At 43.9% G+C, this 12,340-nt stretch overlaps 1 protein-coding gene across 3 annotated transcripts in view; it reads right to left on the minus strand.

Moving 5' to 3' along the window:
• The window catches only part of LOC117589515 (forkhead box protein O), a 36,508-nt gene that overhangs the window by 587 nt on the left and 23,581 nt on the right, over window positions 1-12,340 (minus strand). For 2 of the 3 annotated variants that reach the window (XM_034281502.1, XM_034281501.1), the window contains 6 exons: window positions 8,025-8,317; window positions 6,530-6,817; window positions 6,059-6,263; window positions 5,437-5,611; window positions 5,191-5,315; window positions 4,385-5,128 (listed from right to left, as the gene is read on the minus strand). In XM_034281502.1, the coding sequence (XP_034137393.1) occupies window positions 4,691-5,128; window positions 5,191-5,315; window positions 5,437-5,611; window positions 6,059-6,263; window positions 6,530-6,817; window positions 8,025-8,317 (1,524 nt within the window). In that variant the 3' untranslated portion in view covers window positions 4,385-4,690. The remainder of the gene's footprint in view (window positions 1-4,384; window positions 5,129-5,190; window positions 5,316-5,436; window positions 5,612-6,058; window positions 6,264-6,529; window positions 6,818-8,024; window positions 8,318-12,340) is intronic. The other variant, XM_034281503.1, reaches the window with a different exon arrangement.

Here is a 12,340-nt window from a genome sequence, read left to right on the forward strand (position 1 = left end):
CCACAGGCTAATTTATTCAGATTTTGCCAGAGTTTGGAATGGGCAAAGGACCACTTGACACTTGGCAGCCTCTTGTTAACTTGTCGCCTGCCTAGCCATCAGAAATATTCATAAGCAATGCGATGAACGCGATAGGGAGAGAGAGAAACGAACGGCCTCAACTATGGCAATTTTTATGCAAATTGTACAACCCCGCAGCGCACAGCAAAGAAAAAAGGGACACAAACTACAAACGCCTGAAAATTATGCCATAAAAACGAGAGCGCTAAACATTTAAAATAAGATTTCGCGCTGCTCTCGCTTTGACTGGGCTGGGCTCTCGGGCTCATAACCAATAAATTGCCTTTGGTGGCAAATTGTTGTCACTCCGAGGTTGGAGGAGGTTGGGGCACAAACATAAAAATCAAAGCTCGTCCTCGTTTGTCGTCGTCGCTTATCGCTGACAATTTTATTAGTTACAGCTTTAAATTATATATTCTGTATGTAGATCACGCGCAATTTTTATGACCTGCAATTGAATTTTATGCGGCCCTTAAGCTTCGGGCAGGGCACGAGTCAGGGCAGAGTGTGAACTGAGAACATTGCCTACTTATGTGCACTTTATGGCCACCCTCTTGGGGGCATTAAATTTGTTTGAGTGTATGGCAGGGTGGCAGCGAGTGCCTTGGCCTGTGATTAGTTGCCACGCCCCCGGCCTATTTGCAATGCCTTTCACGCAACGATTGACAAGGCGAGTAAGGCGCCTGCAGGTGTCTTTACCTTTCCCCACACATGTCCCGTGGCTTCCAGCTACCGTGTCCGTCTTGCAGTTTATTACAAAACGCGTTGGCTGTTTGCTTTATTACTTATGGTGTGGTGTGTGTGGCGTGCGGTGTGTCTGTGTGTGTCTGTGCTCCTTCCTGTCACGTCATTATCCTTTGTCCATGCAACAAGTGTTTAAATCGCTCGCAGAGCTTTATTTGCTCGAGTGTGCGTTTGTGTGTAGGTCTCTACTTCTGAGTCCTTAAGGACCTTAAGCAGCTTGTACACAAGCCGTTTTTCCGTTTCCCCGTAACCCTGTCGCTTCCCCTTGCTTTGTTTTCCTTCCTTTAGCGAGTGCCAAGCCCCGAACTGGAGGACTGAAAGACTAGAGGACCGAAGCGACCTCCGAATCGTGTCGAGTTAAGTGAGTGTAAATGCGGTTTGGTTGCCACAAGGACCCCCAGTACTCATGCCCCTGCGGCAGGTCCTTGGTGCTGTCTGTCCCTGTATGTGTGCGTGTGCGTCTGTGCCCTCGCTTATCATTGTTACCGCTGGCTGGCTGGCTGGCTGGCTGGCAGCTTAAATGTTATTAAATTGCTGACAATTTGTATTATGAAGTCGCGAAGCGCACTCGCTGACAAATTGATTTCCACTCCCGTTTTCCCGCTTTCCCGCTTTCCCGCTTTCCCGCTTTCCTGTTTCCCGTTTCGCCTTCCGGGATAATGAAATTTTCATTTGAATGCCAAGCCAATGCGCGTGTCCTTTTGTCCTCTACCTTTTCTCTTCCTTCCAACATTTTCGTGCACTTGAACAATTAGTTCTGACACTTTTGCGGCGCCAAACCTGTCCAAAGTTTGTCAAACAATCTGCGGGAATTAGGCGGCCCCGCCGGACACATCCCGTCGCTAATTCAATTTATTCATCCGCCTCACCCGCTGGGAATTTATTAATGATGCACTGGCATTAAAATTTAATCAAATGTGAGGCTGGGCATGAGAGAAAGTTTTCTGCTCTTTGAATTATTCAGCGAGTTGCGGACAAGTTTCAACACCTAAACGAAAACTGCGGCCGTCCTGGTCCTAGTCCTGAAATGGTTGCCTAGGCATAGTCCGGGTCTGGGTCCTGCCTCTGACCCCTGGCTGATAGGCCACAGGACAATGAAGCCGCACATTTTTTTGCTGCCCCAATTCCCATTTTCCGCCAGATTTTTCCCCAAAATTTTTTTTGTTTCCTTCTTTGTCAACTAATAAATTGGCTGAAAATGCTTTTGTATTTCACGCGCGGTTTCACCAGGGCAACCAACCTGCGCCTCCGTCTTCTTTTTTATTGTGAAGCTGGAGATGGAGGCATGCCCCACGGTGGCGGCACAGCTGCAGCCATAATTTGAGTGTGACTTTATTATGTGTCAAGTCAGTCAATCTGCGGACGATGATGCGATTTCCTCATGCCACCGCTTTACACAGAATTTTGAGCGCCGCCTCAGCGCCTTTTATAGACATCTCCCAGGGCACCCAGCCGCCCAGATGTTGCGGCAACTTATTGAGTGGCATGTGGCACGATGTGTCGCTGCCGGCTAATAAGGCGCGACTTTTTCTTAAAGTTACATGATTGCTCTTTTATTAAATATGCAACAGCCTCTCGTTCTTGAAGCTTCTTTAAGGCATTTGCATAATAAGAATGGAATTTCCCACTCCCCGCCTGTCACTCGCCGCTGAATTATGAAAAGTGAAAGAAATGGAAATGGAAATCCATCCGCTCCTCAGCCGCTGATGCAATTCAAATTATTCACTCAAATGAAGCGAAAGACCAGGCCAGACCAGACCAGACCCCGCGCCAAACACAAAAGTTTGCACTTGGCATAAATTTCGAAATCCTCTCTCTGGCTCCGAAGAGGAATCTTATTTTATTAGCACGTCATGCGATTGGCGCCAAAACTTGACAAAGTTACAACTTTCTTCACTAACAACTTGGTCTTCTGCAAACCATTTACCATTTCTTTTCTCTCGGCATTTATTTCTTTCTTATACTGGATTTTTTTTTGCTGTTTTCTAATTGTTGGCTTACAGCAGAACTTAATATGAAATTCAATTTGTGTGTGGGTATGCGGACAGGACAAAGGCACAGTTTTTTCTTGAGAAAGTTTGCCACAAAGCAAAAATGCCCAGTGACAGTTACCAGTGCGACATTGAGACAAAAGGAAATAAAGAAGTGGAGGCGAAAGCCGGGATGTAAGAATGTTAATCAGAGCTGAGCATAATTGAGTGGACAGGGAAAGCAGGGGATGTTTTGTATTTATAGGAAACAAGGACTGTGGGAGTGATACGAAATCGATCAGGGGTTTGTTTCAGGAAAAAGATTACAGATTAAAAAATTACAGATTCAAGTTTTGAAGTACTTCCAATTGAGAATAATCATTTCTCGTAGAGGAAGACTGAAGATAAAAATCTAAATAAAATCTCTCCTAATTGTTTTCCTAAATCTCATCCATCCCGCACTCTAGACACCTTCAATCCTCAACTATCAAAGCATTTTAATCTTAAATCTCAACCATTAGCCACTCTCTCCCCTCCACCTGCCGCTGCTGGTAAGTCTGTGTAATTTTTCAATATTAGCAGCGTTTAACGCGCTTGATTTGACTTGCACCCACACCACACCACACCACATAGCCGAGCACCAGCAACCCAAGCACCCCACACTCCCGCCCTTCCTCTGTCAGGTGGGCAGCGACCAAACAGTAGTCAAGTAGGTGGGGGGGTCAAATATCAGTGGCATGCATAAGTCACCCTAAGGACGTAATTAATTTTTCAGCATTTGCTTTTCGACTGCTTGCCTGCCGCCCCAAAAAGACGGGGACAGCGAGGGCTCCTGGAGTTGCCTTGACGAATTTGCGCCGTGGCTTGCATGAGCAGAGATGGAGCTGCCTTCGGGGGCTTTTCCCTCCACTCGGGACACGGGAGTCAAATTAGCGCGACTTGTGGAAGGACACTTGCCTCTGCCCACGATCCACGGACAACCGTTCACGTATCCATGCATCGTATCGTCCTTCGTCCGTTCGAAAAGTGGCCTCTTACATATTTTATGGCTTAGGTAAATTGACTTAATTTGCTATAATTTGAGTGAGCTTCTGCGAGTGGCAGACACATGCCATGCCCCAGCCACACCACACTTTAAAATCGCTCAAATTGAAAAGGACTTAAAGCGATTCCTCTGCCACTCCACTCCCGACAATGTATTATGATAATTGAACGCGTGTAATTGCCCTCAAGTAGCGGCAGACAAACACACAAAAAAACAACACAAAATAAGACTCAACGGAAAAAGGAAATTCACGAAAAAGAATGTCCATAAAAGATTCATGGCAAGTGAATCATGAAATGAAGTCAACTGAAGACGATTTCTATATAAGCAGGACACGAAAGGACACGAAGAGAAATCAGAAAAGGAAATCTTTAAGAATCTTTGGGGTGTAGGATGGTGGATGGTTGTATTTTTTTTGTTACATATTCATAAAATGTGCCGTGAAATGACATTATTAACATAATTTATGCTGTCACATTGAATGGCTTTTAGGGCTGATGGAAATTGAAAGCGACTTGACTGACTTCCCCCCCCCACCCCCACCCCCACCCAGCTCGTTACTCACTTTGTAAACTTTTTAGTGGCGGTCCAGCTGCGGCGACTCCTGCTCTTCCTCCTCCTTCTCCTTACTGTTTCCTCTTGCATCCTGATTTCATCTTCCTCTTTGCTTACTGCTCACTGATCCTGCAGCTGCTCCGTAACCATTTATGTTTCCGTTTCCCATCTGCGGCTGCTTATAAAAACTTTACACTATTGTCCTTAGAGTTAGCGTTTTTAAAGCGTTCCATTGGCGACACACACACAAGCAATACACACACACACACAAACACATCAAGCATCTCTAATCCTCGTCCAATCGATCAATTGACTCCTAATGCACCCATGAGGGCGGCGATGTCACCACACTGGGCTGCGAGTACTGTACCCGTGCGGCATTCAGATTTGTGCTTGCCGTCTGTGTGGCCAACTCGAGGCTGCTGTTGCTGCTGCTGCTGTTATTATTATTGTTGTTATTATTCAGCAGCAACTGTTGCTGGTGCTGAAGGTGTTGCTGCTGCTGCTGCTGCTGTTGTTGTTGGAGATGCTGTTGCTGCTGCTGTTGCAACTGTGCCTGCAACTGATTCAGCTGCACGGCGGCACTGAGACTGCTGCTGGACAAGGTGGTGCTGGAGCCGCTCAGATTGCCGCTGCTGCTGCTCATCGTTGTACTATTGTTCACCAGGTTCACCAACGGAGCATTCGTGCTGACACTGGCCAAGGGTATATTGATGTCCAGCAGGCCATCGTAGCTCATCTCCTGCTGCAGCAGCTGTAAATGATAAAACATGCTGTAAGTACTTCTGTTTAATAAATTCCTATCCTCTTACTTACCTCCTCTACGTTGCACTCCAGGTTCCCCACCGGAAAGTTCTCCAAGCTAAATTCGTCTATGGGCTGCCCCTCATTGTTGAGCACCTCCAGGCATTGTCCTATCAAAGTAGAGGCGCAGTTATTATCTATATTATTTGACATCAACATTTGGCAGTTAGAAGAAGATTTGGAGGAAGAAAGCAGGATAGGATATAAATAAAAGAGTTGCACTTTCACATAGAGCTGACTGCTGTTGCCGTTGCTCACCTTCAAATTCAACTTTCAGCTGTTGCTGCTGCTGCTGCTGCTGTTGCTGTTGCACGAGCAGATCCGAGGAGCCATCTAGCACCACATTGCTGTAGGTGTTGAGCGAATCCGAAGAGGGCTCGCTATTGGGATACGCGGGCGACATTGTTGTGGTGACTGAGTTGGGCGAGAGACCCTGTACAAAAAGAGCCAAATAAATGTATGATTAGTTGAGTGAAAGTTAAAGAGTAAATAACAATTAAATATCAGTCTCATTCTTTCTGTTTAGTGATTCAATAACAAAGATTTAAAGCAGTTTTTACTCCTATTATATAAATTATAAATTGCAAATAATTGCAATCCCAATTGAGGCATTTTAAACACAGGGATTAAAGCTGTAAGGCTGTAATTTTAATCAAATATTACATAAAATTGACTACCATTAAAAACTAATAGTCAAGAGATTTAATTACAATGCGTAAAACGCAGAAGTTTATCTTGAATAAAGTCTATTTACTGGTATCTCCTGTACTGTGATTTCATCAAATACAAGTAATATTTCTCCTCTGTTCCCTTTCATATAACTCACTCCGAATGCTGATGATTGATTCCATTGAAATAGTAGTAGATTGTTGGTACTTACGTCCCGCGCATTGTGCAGGCAGCTGCAGTTGAGTGATCGATGCAGCAGGCACTGGGACTGCGACTGTGGCTGCAGCGTCTGATAGCCGACGGTGGCGGGGCCGTTCAGCGTGTAGGATGGCTGCTGCTGTTGTTGCTGCTGGAGCTGCGGGGGCTGGTAGGGCGGCGGCGGTGGCTGTGATGGTAGGCCCGAAGCGGCGCTGAACCTACTCCAGCCGTACGATCGTTGGTTGGCAAGAACGAGAAGAGAAGTTGACTTTATAGACATGTTTTTTATATCGTATATCGAATGGCCACTGTTGGCAAGACATTCATGGCACATGCGTTGTGTTTTGGCATGCAAGAACCAACGCAAAACAAACAACATAAGAGGTGTGTGTGTGTGTGTTTTGGGTTTTTGGGTGTTACATGGAGCGGACACACATAAAGGAAACCTAAGGAAACACACTCTCAACACTCATCGAGAACTGACCCTTGCTGCTGCTGCTGTTGCTGTTGTTGCTGCTGTTGCTGTTGTTGCTGTTGCTGTTGCTGCTGCTGTTGGGTGCACAGCGTCAGCTCGTCCGCTATGGAGCCCGTGAGCTCCTCGAGGGCCTGGGCATGGGCCTGTGTCATCGTTGTGTTCTGGTAGTCAACCGGGAAGCCCCAGAGATCCTGGGGCTCGAGATCCTGTGCTCGTATGGGACTTAGGCGTCCGCAGGAACTGGCATTGGATGAGGCGCGCTGACGGAAATCAGGCGACAATTGGAACCCGCCGCCGCTTCAATATCGCACACAAAAACGAAAGAAGAAAGAACGAAAGGAAAAAACAAAAATAAAAAATTGCGGATAAATTATAAGAATAAATGCACAAAACAACAAATCAAAGGACAAAACTTAGAGACAAATCTAAAGGACGGACGCATACGAATTAAAATGAGTTCCAAAAAAGACTCGCAAATATTCTACAAATCAATCGCACAAATTGAAGCTCAAGCGCTGATTGTTGAATAAACTTCTGGCTAATCATGCTCTATAAGCGATACGTACTTAAAATAAAGATTTATACTACTTTAACCTAATTAAATCAAGTATTATGCTACACTACTTTAGGCAATATAATTATCATGCTCAAGTTGTTCTTAAATTTGCATTTAAATAAATATTTCTAGGTCTATAAAGTTATACAAATTGGTTGAATACAGTGTGAATAAATGGCAATAGACACCTTTACTTCAGTTCTGCCTACATTTTGTTTGAACAAAGAATCGAACGTGATTCATGGCACTTTTCTCACAATATTCTGTGTCAGTTGGAGAGCGTGCTAATATTCTCATTCGCTTGGGAGCACTTATTCATCGCGTGTGAGACAATGGGAATGTAATAATGGGCTACCCATCAAAGTGGTTAGATCAGCTTACACAATAATTAATCGATCAATTTTTAAATCAATTGAATCGAAGAAAGAAAATGGTGAGCGAAGATAAGTATTCCGATCGACTGAAGTAAATATCTAAATATTTATGCCTTCAAGATATCTATGCTGTCCGTAGTACTATTCATTTAATCATTTAGTGTCTTGAATGTACTTCGAAAGTACAGAGTAAAAAGCATTTTTAATGATTGAATTGAATTTCATATTCTAAATTTTGAATTGTATTAACAGTGAACACTTATTTTGCTGCCTAATAGTAAGGAGCTAAGCTTGGAAACTGTTTCAATTTTCGCTTCAGTAGTCCTGAGTCCTGAGGCTGCGGCAACAGGTGGGATGTCGTAGGTCCTTGAACACTGTGTTTGCTGCAATTGCGGAAGCTTTAATTATGCCAAACGTAGAACGAAAAACTTTCAGCCAGACTGCCCACTATATCTCCCCAATATATTCAACCATAAACGTACATATCGAACTCTAATCATAGAATCTAGTAGCTACAAAACTAAGCTGATAAAGCTAATCAAGAAAGAGTTTGCTAAACAAATTTAATAGTTACCTGTGCAGTGGACTCTCCGGAAAGTGATCCAATCCCTCGCTGACACTGCTACTTGGCGAGGGTGTGGCATCGTTGAGACCCACAACGCCAGCTTGCCGCAGGGCCTCCACTCGCTTCTTTGCCCGACCGCGGCGCTTCTCGTAGCGCGACGTCTCCATGGAGGCGGCACGGCGACGCACCGATTTGCCCGGCTTGGCCTCCGGGTTGAGCATCCACCAGGAGGACTTGCCGGTGCCCTCGTTCTGGACGCGCATGAAGCGATTGTGCAGCGACAGATTATGCCGTATGGAGTTCTGTAACGAGCAAAAGAAAAGAAATGTGGAGTGAATTTTTTAGAGAAATATCTTTTGCAAAATTTGCAAATCACCAAGACAGAAAGACGCGTTCGTTGAGCTGATGTAACAATTTGTAAGCAATTTCTATGGCCCCAACCTCTAGCATACTTTCCTCAGGCTTTCTGTGTGTGTGTGTGTGTGTTGGCTGCGTTTCCTTTTGCTGGTTTTGCCATTCAATTGTCTGTCGACATTTTTATGGTTTACAGGGCGCGCACGCACACACACAACACAACATACACACACCCTGCTCTAATTGGAAGACGTCTTCACTAGACCTCGTCGCCTGTCGACTGTAGTCGTCTTCGTCGTCGTCGTCGTCGTCGTCGCCTGTCAATTCATATTTTCCAGCAATTGTCATAAATAACCGCGTGTAAGCAGCGTAATGACAGCAAATCGACATACGACATACGACTACACCAACATCCAATCCACACAAAACCTTAACCCCAACCCAATCTCAATCCCAATCCTCTAGCAATCTATAACTCTGTCTAGGTGCTGGGTACTGGTTACTGGGTGGAGGATCCAACAATTACATGTCATCGAGTGCAAAAAGTGCACAAGGGAATAAATAGAGAAGAAACAAATGGAATCAAACACGTTTAGTGTGGATTTGTCATCAGGTTTGAAAAAAAAAGGACCCGTAGATATGAGCAGCACCAGGATCAGGATGGGAGTGCGTTGCGTTGTGGCAACACAAGCTAAATGGAGCATTACAAAACTAAACTAACTGTAAAGGCAACTTGCCACAGATTCCACCCACCAGCATAGACACCACTCCACTCCACTCAGTCACAACCCAAAAAAAAAGAGAACGTTTTCGACGCGTCTCGACGCGAGGCGGCACATTGGCGCCATTTATCACCGTTGCCACAGGACATGTGAGTGGGTGTGAGTGTACAGACGCCAAAACCTGTGCACAGACAATCCCCGCAGACTTTTCCCTAATACTTTTCATGGATCTGCTATACTCCACAGATACTTTTTCCTATGAAAACTTTTACTTGGCGTCAGTCAGTGGCTGGGCAACTCTCTGTGTCCTTTGTGTGTGTGCGTGCTCCTGTAATGACATTTTCTTCTCTTGGAGGGAAATTTCTGCAACTAATTTTACCCCCTTCGTGCATAAAGTAATCATTTTTATTTAAATGTTTAAGTGCCCCTTCCCCACTCTTCGCGATTTGTTCCTTTTTTTTCTCCTCCTTCTTCCAGTAAACATTTTCAAACATTTTCTTTTGGCAAACGTTCTGATTATGCTAATGGCCAGATTGTGGAATTATCCGAACCAACATCCGCCCAGAAACAGGATGTACATATACATATACACATACATATATGTATGTATGTATAGTTGCGTGGGTGAGTAATGGCTATATCTGTATCTGAGAATAACGTTCGCCATTCACATCACTTTTGGGCAAGGGGTTAAGTAAATGGAAAGGCAAAAGGTTATGTCATATTTTAGATGGAGCAACAGCAGCTATAGGAATAGTGTGTATTCAATCCTAAGGCAATTGCAAAGCAATTTGAGTAAAAGTTTTCGCATTTTATAGAAATGTATGTGTTTTATGTGTACTTATTTTATGAGAAAAATAATTATCAGAATAATTATATCCAATAACATATGAAAATTAAATATACATAATCATTTATAACTACTCGAGGTTGTCGAGGTGAGTATAATTAAAGTGTTCAGGGCTTGAAAAGCATCTAGTTAAATGTATTTTCTGTTTGAAAAGCAAAAAACCATTACTCAAGGTATGTATGAAATTTCTGGTTCATTTACAACTCTAGAAGCTAATTCTTTTTAGATTTCTCGAGAACATATTAGTGAATTTTTACTTTGTTTTAAAGAAACAACACGATGGCCTTAAAGATCAGGCAGCAGTAGCAGGCAGGCAGGCTGTGTGCTTACACGCTCAAGGCCATAAAATCAAGGCAAAATGCAAACAAATGGCATTTATAATTTATGGCACACACTTCATTGAATATTCATAAACTTAAATCTGGCCAAAAAGCAGCAGAAAAGAACAGCAGCAGAGCAGCGAGAACACATTCCACAATTCATCTAACTAATTGGGACTATTAAATCGAGAGAGAGAAAGAGAGTGAGCACGAGATACGACTCACAAGACACGAGAATTATGCGAAAGAGACTCCGGCGACAGCGACCACATGCCGGCCCGGCCTCCAAAGAGACCAACCTCCATCCAGCCATTCCCCCTCTGAAGAAAGTACTTCACCCCCCTCTTGTCGACACATTTGGTTACCAAGGAGCTGCATTATGTAAGTGTGTGCTTAGCCATCCGAAGTTTCCCAAGGGAAGTACGATATAGGTCAACCCACCCACCACCCATCAACATTTCGCATCCATGGCAAAAATACACACTCGCATATTGTGTGTATGAAAAGCAATCGTGAGGGGAAAAACTGCGACAAAACTGGGCTTCCCTTGAATTTACTTTTAGCAGCAAATGAGCACAGAAAAAAAAAGAGAACCAAGGAATGGAAATTTCATACGAGTGTATTCCCCTTTCCCTTCGCTCGAGTGTCGTCAAGGATATGCTTGCGAGTGGATGTATCCGTATTGTTCCGTGTTCAATTAATGTGCAACGAGCGTGAATCACAATGGATTGCCCAAAGGAAATCGATCGTTGGAAATCATAGTTAAAGTTCCTTTCCCCCCCCAATTACAATTATTACAGCAAAAACTTTTGGATTTATTATCGCGGGGCGGCCACTGATTCATTTCTTTATAATTTATATGAGTAATTGTCAGAGAGATACGCAGACCAAGGGGGAGAGCGAGCACTAAAATATATTAAATCTTGCAATCTTCTTGTGCCTTTTGTCTTGGGGTGCGCCAGTGTCCGGGGTTCCACTGTATCTCATGATACGCTGTCATCTTGTATCAAATATGCATATTTCATTGGGCCATTCAGGCGCACAGAGTCTTATGGAGCAGCAGAATAGCGCATTCTCTGGCTGAATCGCGACATGTGGCGCTAACTGGGTCGCCCCCGTCATTGCGGCAAGTGGCTGTTGGAAGAGGACAAGAGGGCGGGGCAGGAGATAAACAAGTACCAGGCGAGAGATACATTAGAAGGGTCTGGAAAGTAAGTCTGGGGTTTACTTGTAGGTAAATTCTGCCATGCATTTGATTCTTCACTTTATGCATTCACTTTTTGTGTGCTTTTCAGTCTTTAAAAATTCGTTGAACATCTATTTTTTCCACGAATTGTCTTTATTTTTAAAGGTCTAACTTAAGTACTTTCCTTTTAGATATTTCAATTCTAAACATTTTCTCTTCAAACAGAAAAAAAGAATTGCTACACGCAGCATTTCAAATGCTTTGCGGTTGTTCGCGTTTCAAAAAATTCAACAAAAATAGGTACAAAATAGTAGAAAGAACCGTCCATTGGACACCCAGATCTCTATCGGTTTATGGTAAAAGGTTAACATCAGAAAGGTGTAGGGGGTGGCGAGTGTAGTGGAGGAGTAAGCGGGAGAAAGAGTGAGAATGGGAGTCGCGCCAATCCAATGGCAGAACAGCTGCAGCGATTCTCACACACAAATCAAATGAAACCCCAAAGTACTCCAATGGACTCGCAAATACAAACACACAAACACACCCACACACACACTCTGGCAGCGGAAAAAAGGAAAGATTATTCGCATTTAGATGTGAAATTGAGATATAAATTTTTGAAACGACACTCTTCATGGCCCCCCACCAACCTGAACCTGTCTCTACAGTTTAGGGAGCAGAACGGGTGGAATGGCACGGCAAAGGCCTCCCCCGTGCACCTCATTCATTCAGCTAATTGCTGGCATGCCACTGACTGGGCAGCAGTTAAAATTTAATACCAAAACGTAGTAGAAACCCCATTGAATATTCGAATTGCCATTTGGACTGAGAGATACCCTAAGAATCACTCGGAACTTTTAACGAATTTTGTAGCCCTATATGCAATTGAAATAATC

The sequence above is a fragment of the Drosophila guanche genome, unplaced genomic scaffold, assembly GCF_900245975.1.
Source record: "Drosophila guanche unplaced genomic scaffold, DGUA_6, whole genome shotgun sequence".
Lineage (NCBI taxonomy): Eukaryota > Metazoa > Arthropoda > Insecta > Diptera > Drosophilidae > Drosophila > Drosophila guanche.